Raw genomic sequence first — 14,439 nt, 5'->3', positions numbered from 1 at the left:
CAACTCTGGGAGGAGTTTATTTTATCCTATAGTTTAAAGTCCATCCTGAAGAGGCTTCAGCACAGGAACTCAAGACAGAAAGAAACATGGTGGCAGGAATTAGAGGCCGTGCAGGAATATTACAGACTGGCTTGCTCACTGTGCTCACTTGGCTTGTTTGTTTAATACAACTTAGGACCATCTTCCCAGGGTTGCTACTAGCCAAAGTGGGTTGGACCCTCCAATATCAATCATTAATCAAGAAAATGGGGTAATGTGGTGAAGGCATCATCTGAATTGTGGTTACTCTTCCCAGATGACTGCAGTTTGTACAAAGGTGATCAAATAATAATAATAACCATCACACCCACCATATATCTTCATAGTGAGATACCACTGCTAAAGACACGATACACTTTGCCTGCAGAGCAGAAAGAAATAAATCTGGGGGAGAAAAGACATCTGTAGTACATGTGCATGACCTAGCAGTGAACCTTGAATGTTACAATATCAACTTGCCAGTAAAAAGGGTCCATGGTGCAATAGTGGCATGAAGACTGGGGGTAACCAACAACCTTCTAACTAGATCTGAAACTTGCTTCACAATAGAGAGAGAATTCCTGCCTATTATTTTAAACCTGGTCATAGCCCTAAGGGGTGGGTAATCTACTACTTTTGTCTAACTAAATGGACATGTCAAAGTCCCTTCTAAATATTTATGTTTGTATCTATAAATTAGTGCTGCTCTTAGCCTTGACCAAAGCAGCTTCTGCAATAGACAGGAATTAATACAGATACCATTAGCTGGTCAAAGTACTGAGAGTTCTCATCCCTAAATATGACATCTATATCAACTGCTGCCCAAGGCTCAGGGAACATCTAAGAGGAGGGAACGGAAAGCGTGTAAGAGCCAGAGGACATGGGAAAGTGCTATGAAGTGTTGTCTTCTGGACATGACCTGGCCAATGCACTTGTGAAATTACTGGATTTATGGTCTCCTGCACAAGATCTAGTCAACATCAGTCACCTTTCCAGCAGACAACACTAATTGGCAGAGAAGGTAACCAAATAAAAGGAGAAGACATGAAAATAGGAGGAAAATGTGTTAGGCATTGGGGGTAGGGGACAAAAATGGGGGAATGGAGTGGATATGACTAAGACACATCGTATACATGCATGCAATTATCAAAAATAAAGATTTTTTAAATAGTATATAATAAGTGCCTGGCAACTTTAGTTCCAACACTTGGGAAGCAAAGGCAGATGGATCTCTATAAGTTTGAGGCCAGTATGGTCTACATAGCAGCAAGTTCTAGGCCAAATATGGCTACATGGTGAGACTCTGACTCAAAAATACAAATAAATAAAAGAAAAACCAAGAGAGCCCCAAATTTATCTATCCTGAGCTTTATATGACTGTTATTGTCATGTAATGCACAGTAGCTTATCATTTATTGTACTTTAGTCACCTGGCCTTCAAAATAGAATAAAAGGAATATTTAACAAACATCATTAAAGAATAAAAGATGGCTAAGGTTTAAAAAGCATTGGCTGCTCTTCCAAAAGACCCGATCTGATTTCCAGAGCCCACATGACATCTTACAACCATCTGTAACTCCAGTTCCAAAGGATCCCATGCCCTATTCTGGCCTCAGCCAGCACTAAGCACACAAGTGACAGACATATGCAGCCAAACTACTCATATACATAAAATAATAAAAGTTTACATTTTAAAAAAGAAATTCATTCTCAGTAAAAAGTCTCTTCAAAATTTCTCAGGTCCAATTGAAGCTAACTTTCTGGATATTTTAGAAGTTCATATACTTAAAATACGAAGTGGAAGAAGCTACTTCAAACATTTTCTTAAAGTTGTGCCCCCTGTCTCCAGTCTCAGGTTTATGTGCAGACTGCAGGTGCCTGGGGAGCACTGTGCACTGGCTGCGCAGAAGTACACGGCTGAGTCCTCAGGACGGGCAGCTGTGATGTTCAGAGAGAGATGTTTGTCTGTCTTGTTCAGTATGAGAGTGAGTCCTTGTTCTTCTTTTCTGCCCACATTTGAAAGAACACTAATAAGCAACTGAAGACCTGCTCCCGGCTCTTGCTTGTACCAGAAGAAGTAATAACTGTTAGGGTCTGTGTAGGTGCAGATGATAACGGCGCTGTCTCCCTCCCGGACACTCAGGTGAGGAGGGCGCTGCTCCACCTGCTCCCCTCTGCTCACACCTGTGCAAAAGGAAACAGCAGAAGACCATCAGGCTGCCGTTCTCCAGACTTTGCTTTCCTTCCTACAGTGATTTCAGACATTCTGGAGACGTCCAGTCTGCTCCACAGACTGATAATGAACAGTGACAAACACCTTGTTCCCCAAAAGCTCTCACTCACAGTTCAGCTGCAGCCAGAAGCACAGGAACAAAGGTCCAGTCACTGTCTTCATTGCTCTCTCTCCAAACTCTGGCCTTCAGCCAGACAAGATGCCTCTGTGATCAACTCACCTCCTCTGTCCTCCACAGAACTGAGGCTACTTCAGCTGTCTGCACAGAGGGCTGCTGACTGCAGGCTGCTCTTAAAACAGGCAAGCAAAAAATCCCTTTGTCAGTTTGCAGGAACGGAGATGCTCTGCCCCCTTGTGGTCAGCTTCTTCCTGCTGCACCAGCTGCTCCAGTCCTCTTTGATCCTGTACCTCCAAGACATTCAGACACACTAAATAGTAAGTCAATGAAGTAAGTTCCAAGTGCGTCCAATATCAAAATTGGCATCGTGTAACAGAGAACAAACACGGTGAAAAGATACAGAATTGCATTGCATGTTCTCTGCACACTGTCCAGATCTTTCAGGAAATCTGGGTGTTTTCCATGCTTACTGAACAACAGGATTAGCCTGCTTGCGATCAGGGAACTGGTATCATTTAGTCTGCTAAGCAAATGAAAGGAAACGTCTTCTTCCTCATCCTACTTTTAGATTGTAACAGTAGCAACCAGCTGGGTATCAGATAATCTTTATTCAGCTCTCACAGAGGAAAATACCACCTATGGAAAAAGAACTTAAGCTCAAATATTGGACCGAGGGACAGAGACTCACAAAGTATGTCATACATGTGATATTGCAGGCTTTGCTCCTTCAATCTCTGGTGTTTTCCCAATCCCAAAAAATAAGCAGTGTTGTGGACTATCCTTTAATAAAAGTGGCTAAGTTACTGTACTGGTTAGGTTTTTTTGTCAACACAACACAAGCCATGAACATTTGAGAAGAGAGAACTTCAACTGAGAAAATCAGACTGGCATGTCCACATATCTTGGGGCATTGTCTTGATGTGGGAGAGCCCAGATCACTGTGGGTGGGGCCACCACGTGGCAGGTAGTAGCTAGTGGGTTATATAAGAAGTCATATTAAGCAAGCCATGAGTAGAAAATCAGTAATCAGAACTCCTATCTGGTCTCTGAATCAGTTCCTGCCATAAGTTCCCACAATGATGGACTACATACGACCTTGAAGTTGAGCTGAAATAGATATTTTCCTCTCATGACTAGTTTTTGGTCATGGCTTTTATCACAGCAATAGAATACAAGTACAGTTGCAAGTGTTAATAACAATAGTTCCCTCCAACCAGAAAGTTAGCCTTTAGAATGTGATGAGAAATCTAACATGATTTTGAAATTGTTCCTCTCCAACAATAGATTATCTAAGTGTGATAATTGGAACAAAACATCCCTGAATAGTCTCAAGCATTTAAATCCTTGATCCCTGGTTGGTAGCTATTTAGGAGACTTAAAGGGGGTGACTTTTCTGGAGGAAGTATATCCCTGTGAGCAGGATTTGGGGTTTCAAAATATTATGGGGATCCCACAAAAGATGGGACACAGTTTATAGCCAATTCAAAGTCTTTTTTCCAGATATATGGTACTATTCCCAGGTCTTCAGATCCTAAATATACTGTGGAGTATCTATAGCAAAGGGTTTTCTAAAGCAGAAACCATGTCCTCGAATTTTGCTCAGCAGCTTCAAGGTAGCTTGTCAAAAGTAAGCATTTTAACAGAAGCTAAGTAGTTAGCTGAAGGGGGTTAAGTGCAATCAGGTAATTTAACAGATAACTTAGCTAGGACATTTTGATCTTGGGTTCCTAGAATAGAGCTATGTAACTTTCCACAGAATTCTCCATCAAGGAAATCAAATTCTAGTTAAACTTAAAAAGGACTCAGCAAGAATACAAGGTATAGGAACCTCTTCAGTCTTGCCCTCTCACAAAAAGCCATGAAACACCCCCAGTTTGTCCTCTGCTTCTTGTGTGTGATTCAAGATGTGAACTCTCAGCTGCTGTTTTAACTGCCTAGTGCCTGGTTCCTCCACTCTGCCAACATGGGCAGATGCAAACTCCAAAGGAACTCTTTCTTCTGTAAACTCTTTCTTCTGTAAAAATTACTTGACGAAGTAATAGAGAAGTCATTAATACCCTGAGGTTATGGATATGTGGCTTACTTTTATTGCAAAGACGACATAAAATATTAGGCCAATAATTGATAGACTATAAACAACTACATGTTTCTTCCAGCTCTGTGTGTGTGTGTGTGTGTGTGTGTGTGTGTGTGTGTGTGTGTGTGTGTGTGAAGGTCTATTACAAAGATTCCCCTACTGATGGCTGGTTCTCTACCAATTCAGAATCCAAACCTAAAACTCTAGTCCGATTTTTACTGAGGTTTCAAAATTGCTACTCCAATGTCCTTTCAGTGGGTTGATTCAAAGAAGGAGGCTGAACATGAGGATGAACTTCTATGAACTCAAAATTAAGTCAAGCTGAACAGGGGTATGGTGCACACACCAAGTTGCCATCTAGAAGATTATACTTATCCCCTGAAGCTCTTTTCTTTCTTTTCCTTTTCTTTTTTCTTTTCTTTTTTCTTTTCTTTTCTTTTCTTTGAATGTTGATAGTACATAGACCCAACACTGACCAAAGCAGTGACATCAGAAACTACCACTGTAAGGGCAGGTTCTCATTCTAACATCCTGTTCCCCAATTAATTCTGATTTGTCAGTAAAGAAGGCCAGGGGTCAATTGCTGGGCAGAAGGTATAGATAGGACTTCCGGGTCCTAGGAGGAGAAGGCAGACACAGAGAAGAGAGGGCTTTCTACCATGTTTTGGAACAGGAGAACACAGCAACCTTGTGAGGTCTCCGGGAGAGCTGGGGTTGTAGCCTCCACTAAAGGCAGGTGGCCAAGGAATTTGGCAGAGGCTAGGTGGGACTAGCCACTGACATTTAGGAAAAGTAGAGAGATGAAGATAATAAATTAGTAAGGGCACTGAGTGGGTGTGGCAAGGTAGGAGATATCTGTGCCCAGCAATTGTGCCAAGAAGACAAATTCTAAAATAACAAAAAAAACGTGTGTTTGTGTTTTATCTGACAATTCAGGGAAGCTAGATGGGGGCTAGTAGCACAAAAGGGAAGCCAGGAGGGGCCAAAGTGTGGTCCAATTCCTGGCAGAGGTGGTAGCTTTTTAAAACTACATGCAACATACCACCATGAGGGGGACATTGATATTACTCCTTCTCAGGCTCACATAATATCACAGAAGACTGGGTAGAAAGAATAAAAGACCTTATCAACAGAATGCAGCTTGCTGGGACGCTATCTTCTGGGCATGATGTGGTGTGGGACTCTTCAACTCACAGCTGCTCTGATTCTCTGCACGAGATTGAGGCCTGTCAACATCCAACCATGGAGGGGAAGGGATTCATGGGGCCCTACCTGAGGATTTATAGGCAGTTGATGGCTGCGAGAAATATTTTCTTCAATAATTCAGCCCCTGATAGTTCATGTTCATGCTCCTGCAAATAATCTCTTACTCATAATTCTGTAAGCAATCCCAATAAAAGACACTGAATCAAGAAAGGAAGAGAGAGAGAGAGAGAGAGAAAGAAGAATAGAGAGTAGAGGGGCATAAGAAGGGGATCAGTTGGAGGGATGGCAACAAGAGAATGATCATGAGCAAAACACATTATATACATGTATGGACTGTCAAAATGAAACCCACTATTATAATCAGTGTTGTCTTAGTTACTTTTCTATTGCTGTAATAAGACATCATGACCAAGACAACTTATAAAAGAAAGGATTTAATTGGGAGAGGGCTTGATTACAGCTTCAGAGAGTGAGTCTATGACAGTCATGGAGAGAAACATGGCAGCAGGCAGGCAGAGTATGACTCTGGAGCAGTAGCTGGAAGTTTACAACTTATCCACAAGTAGGAGGCAGAAAGAAGGCTAGATGGTGCCTAACTTGGGCTTTTGAAACCTCAAAGTCTGCCCCTAGTGACACACCTCCTCCAATAAGGCCACACCTCCTAATACTTCTCAAAACACCTCCAACTAACTGAGAACTAGCTATAACTGGGAACCAAGTGTTTAAATATATGAGCCTATGAGAGCCATTCTCATTCAAGCAACCACAAGGATTGATTTTTTTTTTTTTTACTTAAAAAAAGGAACTAAATTAGAAGTGGAGGCTGGGGTGGTGGTTGTAATTCCAGTACTTTAAAAGCAGAGGCAAAAGAGTGGTCACAAATTCAAGGCCAGCCCCATTTACATAGCAAGTTTTAGGCAAAAACAGAAAATGGAAAGAGGTAGGGAGAGGACCAAGACAGAAAATGGAGGAGAAGTATAAAGATAGAAATAAGTCTGGCAGCAGGGACAGATATAAAAGAAAGGGGAGAGAGAGAGAGAGAGAGAGGTGAGGAAGGGACAGAGGGATCCTAAAACCCTAATCACAGAGCTTATACTTCTACTACTTAGTATATTAATAATGTTTTATATATAATAATAAGCTAGAACCAACTCTGTGAAAGAGAGCCAGAACACAGCTCAGCTGTTTCTAACATTGCTGGTTAACTTTCCTCTGACTCCTACTTTAAATTTAGTTGAATCTCATAGTTCACAGGTACAGTCTCAAATTATTTAAAAAGTTGCATACTGGTTGGTTATAGTGGTTTGTGTCTGTTACTCCACCAGACAGGAAACTAAGGCAGACAGGATGGAGTGGAAGGTTGTCCTGGGTTATTTATATAGCAAGTTCCAGACCAGCCTGCATAGTAAGATGCTATGTCAAGAAGAAGGAAGGGAGGGACAGAGAGAAAAAGGAAAGGAAGGAAGAGAAAGAGGAAGGGAAGGGGAAAGAAAGAAGGGAGGGAGGGAGGGAGGGAGGGAGGGAGGGAGGGAGGGAGGGAAGGACGTTGGGAGGGAGGGAGGGAGGGAGGGAGGGAGGGAGGGAGGGAGGGAGGGAAAATGAAGGAGGGAGGAAGGAAGAGACAGAGGAAGGGAGGGAAATCTTACCATTCCTCCAGTCAAACCATCTTTCCTTCCAACATACATGGACACACCCAAGTAAAGAAGGTTTGTTTAGCCATGTTACATCTGTGCAATAAGAAAGACAAGCCTTTTAGTGCATTATAAAATAAAACACTCAGACCAAATCCATGTGATGGTATTGATACTTCTTCTCAAAGTGCTGCCTCTGACCTGCTTGAAGCTGTTGCCTTCCACATGATCCTCCAGCCATCTGTTTTTAAAATTACTTCATAAATAATTGACCAAGCTAAGCATCTCCAGTAGTTTAAAGAATACCTTCAATATAAATGAAGAGCAAGACATTATCTAACTCTTCCAAGACTGACACTCAAGACTTAGGAAATCTTGGCCAGCATATGCAAAAGCCCCCAGTTCAATGCCCTTGTAACAGAAAGACACAAAATGGTCTTTAAATCTCAGTTCACACCTCCTTCTAATAGAGACCTCACAGACTGGGAGAAGTCCAGGTATACTGCACTCCCACCTTACCCCAAAATTTCCCTACTCTCTCACTCTTTCACCATCCTCCCATCCTCTCCCTAGTCCCATGCCCTCCTATTTGCAGTGCCCTAGTCTCCAAGAGGTGCCTAGACTCAACGCTCTACCAGAGACCAAGCAGACCAGAAGAAGTACAGGTAAGACATCAGACCACCAAACTACCCAACTCTCTCAGCTGCTGTCCACTCTACCTTCAGTCCCACACCACCAGGAGTCTTCCTGCTCTATCAGAGACCACACAGACCAGAAGATCAGAGAAGAAACAGAAACCAAGCACCAAAATACCCATCCAGCAAAAGCAAACTCAGTACATAGACCTTTAAGTACCCCAGACCCAGATATCAAAAGGCCAGGATAAGAAAAAAGAAGAAAACAACAGCCAGGAAAAATGTCACCACCAGAACCCAGCTATCCTACTGCAGCTAGCCCTGATTATTCCAACACAACAAAAGCAAAAGAAAATGAACTTAAAATCAACTTTATGAAGATGATTGAGGTCCTAAAGGAGGAAATTAACAAATCCTTTAAAGAAAACCAAAGAAAATAGAAGCAATTTTTAAAAGCACAAACTAAGGGAATTTAGGAAAATAAAAGTCAAGGTGAACGAACAGGAACCCCAGATCCAAGCATCACCAACAGAATATAGGAGATGGAAGAGAATGCATTGAAGATATGACAAAAGAAATAGATTCGTTGGTCAAAGAAAATGTTGAATCTAAAAAGTTTCTGACAAGAAACATCCTGGAAATCTGAGACACTATAAAAAGACCAAACCTAAGCATAATAAGAGTAGAAAAAGGAGAAATCGAATATATATTTCAAATAGACTGGTAGTGGGTAGAGACAGGAACAGTAAAGACTATGTTACAGGAGTTGGGAGGGAGAGTACTGGGAGAGAACTAGAATTGAAAGGAAATTCGGAGGTGGCAGAGTAGAAACCTAGAGCAATGGAAACTCCCAGGAAACTATTAGGGTGACCCTAGTTAAGACTCCTAGTCATAGGGCATAAGCCAGAACCAATTATCTCCTATAACCATGCAAAACTTCTAATGGAGGGATAGGGTCATCAACCCAGCTACAAAACCTTTGACCTACAATTTGTCCTGCCAGCATGATGTACTGGGGTAAGGGTGGTACTCCCACTTGTGGGAGTGGCTAAACAATAATTGGTCCAGCTTGAGACTCGTGCCATGAGAAGAAGTCCACCCTTGACACTGGCCTTGACACTGTACCAGAAACCAGAAGCCGGATGGCCAGGGACCTTGGATAGAACCAAAACTTGCCAGACAAAAAGAAAAAAAGGTAAAAAAAAATTATTCCTAATGAATTCTACTACACTCATAGACAGAAGCCTAGCATAATCACCATCAGAAAGACTCCATCCAGCAGCTGATAGAATCAGATGCTGAGACCTAGAGCCAAACATTAGGCAGAACTCAGTGAATCCTGTGGAAGAAGAAGAGGAAGGATTGTAGGAATCAGAGGGTGAAAGACGCCACAAGAAAACCCTTCAGAATCCACAATCCTCTGGATTCATAGGGGCTCACTGAGCATGAACTGACAATTGGGGAGCCTGCATAGGTCTAACCTAGGCCTTCTACATATATGTCATAGTTGTGTAGCTTATGTTCATGTGGGACTCCTAACAAGGGGAGCCGAGACTGTCCCTGACATTTTTGCCTGCTTTGGGGACTTTTATCCTCCTACTGGGGACACCTCATCCAGGCTTCATATGAGGGATAACACCTAGTCAGATTGCAAGTTCATATGCTGTGTTTGGTAGATATGCCTGGGAGACCTGTCCTTTTCTGAGAAGATATGGAGAAGTATATGGGGGAGGGAAGAGGAGGGAGAGAAGGAACTGGAAGGAGAGAAGGGAGGGGAAACTGGTCAGAATGTAATATCCAAGAAAATAAATTAATAAAAAATTCAGAAGAGTAAATCTCTGTTCACATATTGTCACATCATTACATATACATAATTAACAATCTCATATAATGTAGGTAAATTATAAAAATATAAATGCAAAATCATAAATTATAGCTATCTGCTGGTATTGACATTTGAGTGAATTGTATCTGTTTGTTTTTCAGATAGTTTTTCTGTGACACTAAAGCTGTCCTCAAATTCATGATTTTGTGAAATAAAAACTGACAGGTTCTTTGGAAAGTCATTTGGATGGTGTTTTGCTGGGGCAAACACGTGAAGGAACATTTAGTTAAAGTGGACACAGGTGTGAAAGGCTAAGGCAAACTCGTGAAGGAATGTTTTGCTAAAGCAGACACAGAAGAGAGGCTGTTCTGCTAAAGCAAGCACATGAAGGAACACGTGATAAAGGATTCTTTGCTAATGACACAAATGTATTGGTTCACCTTACATTGTGTAGTTGAGCTGTATTTGTTAGAGAGAAACACAGCAAAAAACTTCTGGTGGTGTGCTGCAGTTTCTTGCTACTTCTGCAGACTCAGGCTGATTGGATGCATGTGCTGAGGCAAGGCTCATGGAGGACACGTGATGTTTGGAGGGTATAAATAGGACTTCACAGAGTGAAGGAGACAGCTTGGCTTGCTGGTACAGTTAGCTGTGTGAGGCTTGTGGATCTCACAGCATCGCTAACCTTCAGTTCCCTGAGAGAGGCACAGCAGAGAACTTCTCCTGGTGTTCCTGCCAGTCCCTCTGAGACTGAGGCCTGGCTGTCTTTGCTAGGTTGTGTCACCACTGATGCTAACCCAACTCTACTGAACTGGACTGCTGATGTATTCATGGAGTGTTTGCGTGGGTTGAGCTGCCACTGCCTGCTAACCTGTGAACTGAACTGCTGATTTCCAGACAACACAGACGGGAGTTGCTCCAAAGAACCTTTTTAAACAGGTCCAACTTCCCCCACCCCAACTCCTGTATCCTTTCTTTTCCACTACCTCAGTGGGGAGGGGTGTTACAAGAGAGTTCAAAGTGTTTAAGAACCATCGTTAAATACAAGATTTAAAAAAATTGAAGTTACAATTCTCCTGCTTTTACCTCCCTAGTGCTGGGATTATATGCATGCACACCACACACTGCTTCGTTTTGTTTCCTGTTTCCACCTTTCTATCGTAGTTCTCTAGGTCCTCCTAAAATACCTATTGTAATAGTCTTGTGGCAGTGACCCCTATTAGTTCCTGCTTTCTGATATTTATAGCCTGGGTGATCCCCTCCCCTATATGCCTGTGTTTTTTGTGATGCAGACACCCAATAGGATGCAGGAAGAGAGACCTGCCACCTTATGGGAGAAATCCTACTTCTGTGTTCTTGGGGATGTGAGCTGCCATGTGAGAATGTCAGCACCAGCTGGAGAGACCCTATAGATAGTCATATATTCTGACTTTTTATTTATTTTTATTTTATGACAATGAGTTGGGGGTGCATACGTGCATGCTTTCCTTCCTTTGGTTTGCTGGTATGGGGTTATTATTTCCTATGTTCTTGGGTGTAATTAATCTCCTTGTGTTGGAGTTTTTCTTCTGGTATCCTCTGTAGGGTGGGTTAGTGGAAAGATATTGTTTAAATTTGGTTTTGTTATGAATACCTTATTTTCTCCACCTATGGTGATTGAAAGATTTGCTGGATATAGTAGTCTGGGCTGGCATCTGTGATCTCTCAGAGACTGTAAGACATCTGTCCAGGTTCTTCAGACTTTGAAAGTCTCTTTTGAGAAGTTCTGAGAATTCTAGTTGATCCGTCTTTATATGTTACTTAGCCTTTAATCCCTTGTGACTTTTAATATTCTTTCCTTTGTTCTGTACATTTAGTGTTTTGATTATTGTGTGGCAGGAGGATTTTCTTTTCTGGTACAATCTCTTTGGTGTTCTTTAAGCTTCTTGTATGTTTATAGGCATCTCTTTCTTTAGGTTAGGGAAATTTCCTTCTGTGGTTTTGCTGAAGGTATTTTCTGGGCCTTTAAACTGGGAGTCTTCTACTCCTATGATTCTTAGGTTTGGTCTTTTTGTAGTGTCCTAAATTTCTTGGATATTTTATGTTAGAAACGTTTTAGCTTCAGCATTTTCCATATCTTCTAAGCCTGAGATTCTCTCTTCTATCTCTTATATTCTGTTGGTGCTGCCTGAGTCTGTAGTTTCGGTTCTCTTCCCTAGGTTTTCCATCTCCAGAACTGCCTCAGTTTGTGTTTTCCTTATTGCTTCTATTTCTGTTTTTAGGTCTTAGGCAGTTTTATCCATTTTCTTCACCTGTTTGATTGTATTTCCCTGTAATTTCTTATATTTATTCATTATTATTTGATTGCGTGTTCCTGTATTTCTTTAAGGGATTTATCATTTCCTCTTTAAAGGCTTCTATCATCTTCATAAGGTTAGATTTAAAGTCATTTTCTTTGGCCTCAGGTGTGTTAGTATATCCAGGGCTTGCTGTAGTAGGATAACTGGGTACTGGTGATGCCTTATTACCTTGGCTTTTGTTGATTGTTTTCTTAGGCTCTCCTTTACCCATTGGTTGTTCCTTGTGTTGGGAAGCCTAGCAGTTCCTGCTGTCAGCAGGCCTCTGGGATTGCAGGGAAAGCTGGTTGACCCTGGTGGCAGCAGGCTTCCAAGGAAGCAGGCAGAACTATGGTCTGGAAAATGAAGTGCAGAGGGGCCAGAGCAAAGCTGTCTGCTGCTGGGTTTGCCTAGAGGGGCCAGCGGTCCCTCATAGCTGCAGGCCTCTGGGATTGAAGTTAGAGACATACCAAAAGAAGGAGCAAAGAGGGTACTGGGCTTGCCAGGGGATGCAGGGGGAAAGGGCTTAAGGCTTGGGCATCTCACCTGGTTGCTCTGGCAACAGGTCTCCAGGGATGTGGGCAGTGGCTGTAGCAAAATGTGCTCTTTTTTTTTTTTTTTTAGATATATTCTTTATTTACATATCAAATTTTATCCCCTTTCCTCTTTTACCCTCCAAGAATCCCCTATCCCATCCCCCCTCGCCCTGCTCACTATCTCACCCACTCCCACTTCACTGTTCTGGCATTTCCCTACACTGGGGCATCAAGCCTTCACAGAACCAAGGACCACTCCTCCCATTGATGTCTAACAAGACTATCATCTGCTACATGTGCAGCTGGAACCATGGGTCCCTCCATGCGTACTCTTTGGTTGGTGGTTTAGTCCCTGGGAGCTCTGGGGGTACTGGTTGGTTCATATTGTTGTTCCTCCTATGGGGCTGCAAACCCCTTCAGCTCCTTGAGTCCTTTCTCTAGCTCCTCCATTGGGAACCCTGTGCTCACAGACCACATGAAGCTCAAGAAAAAGGAAGACCAAAGTGTGGATACTTTGGTCCTTCTTAGAAGGGAGAACAAAACACCCATGGGAGATGATACAGAGACAAAATGTGAGCAAAGACTGAAGGAAAGGCCATCCAGAGACTGCCCTACCTGGGGATCCATCCCATATACAGATACCAAACCCAGTTGTGGATGCTAACAAGTGCTTTCTGACAGGAGCCTGATATAGCTGTCTCCTGAGAGGCTCTGCAAGTACCTGACAAATACAAAGGTGGATGCACTCAGCCAACCACTGGACTGAGCAAAAAAGTGGTCTTAACCACTGAACCATTTCTCCATCCCCTGCCCTCTTACTTTTTAAATTTAACACTGTCAAAACTGAAATGCCTATATGAAATTGAATGAATTTTAAACTAGGTAACAAAAACGTAGGTAACATAAGAATGCACGCTTACACCTTCTAAAAATAAAAATGCAGTGGAACTTTGCAGAGCACTGTGTCTGTACTTCCACCTACCCCACCACAGGATACTGCACAGGTGCAGAGCCAGCTGTCTCACTGTGTGTCAGTCACAATGCAGTAATACACAGCAGCGTCTCTCAGGGAAACCCAGGGCAGGCTCAGAGTGCTGAGCTTCCGGTCAGCAGAGATAAACAGAGATGCCACTTCATTTGCCACATAGTCCTTATATCCTTGAATGATAAACTGTGGTCCCTGGGGGGGGACCTGCCGGTACCAGTAGATGTACTCGCTTGTAGCAATGTTTGTATGGCTGCAGGACACATTCACTTCTTGCCCTTCATAGGCCTCCATGGAGGGGGGCTGGGTGGTCTTGGCAAGGCTCCACGAGACTGTAGGAACAAACACATTCCTCATTCCTATCCTGAAACAACATGATTAGAATCCCTCTGCAGTTCACACAGCTGTTTCTCAGTCGAGCCTACCCCTTACTCTTCCTGCTTACAGATATCCAATTTACTTTCCATTTGTGATTCAGATTAAAATTATCCTTTCCTCTAATTCAAAGGATGCCAGGATCACAGGTACAGTGGTAGCAGCTACTGTCTCCCTCCCTTGCATGGATGTGAGTGAACAGTGACCGTAAATACCTTTCCCAACCCCAACACATGCTTCACATAAAGGCTGAGGAAAGGCCAGCGATGAATAACACCACAAAGTTTTCCTGGGCATCTTGGATAAAGGGCAGTTGGCCTGCCTAGTTGAAGATCCCTGGTTCAACATTCAAAAGCCCCGGTCCTAATTCCTCTTAGTCCAAAAAGAACTCACCCAAGATCAGGAGCACAGTCACTTTTGCCACCTGCTTCATATTCTCTTTTAAGCACAGGCCCAGATTCCAGATTCTTTGGTGAGTCTGAGCT

The 14,439-nt window shown here is 42.7% G+C and overlaps 1 pseudogene and 1 gene segment (V, D, J or C); both read right to left on the bottom strand.

Annotated features, from left to right (window-relative positions):
* Window positions 1-1,825: 1,825 nt before the first annotated feature.
* On the bottom strand, window positions 1,826-2,735 carry LOC110309720 (T cell receptor alpha variable 13-1 pseudogene; annotated as a pseudogene).
* Window positions 2,736-13,615: 10,880 nt separating this feature from the next.
* On the bottom strand, window positions 13,616-13,936 carry LOC110309719 (T cell receptor alpha variable 4-like). The segment is given in 1 exon segment: window positions 13,616-13,936. A coding segment is annotated over 1 exon segment (321 nt).
* Window positions 13,937-14,439: the final 503 nt, after the last annotated feature.

This window comes from Mus caroli, unplaced genomic scaffold, assembly GCF_978045245.1.
Source record: "Mus caroli unplaced genomic scaffold, Mus_caroli_1 scaffold_12, whole genome shotgun sequence".
NCBI lineage: Eukaryota > Metazoa > Chordata > Mammalia > Rodentia > Muridae > Mus > Mus caroli.
This window is presented reverse-complemented; position numbering and strand designations above follow the sequence as displayed.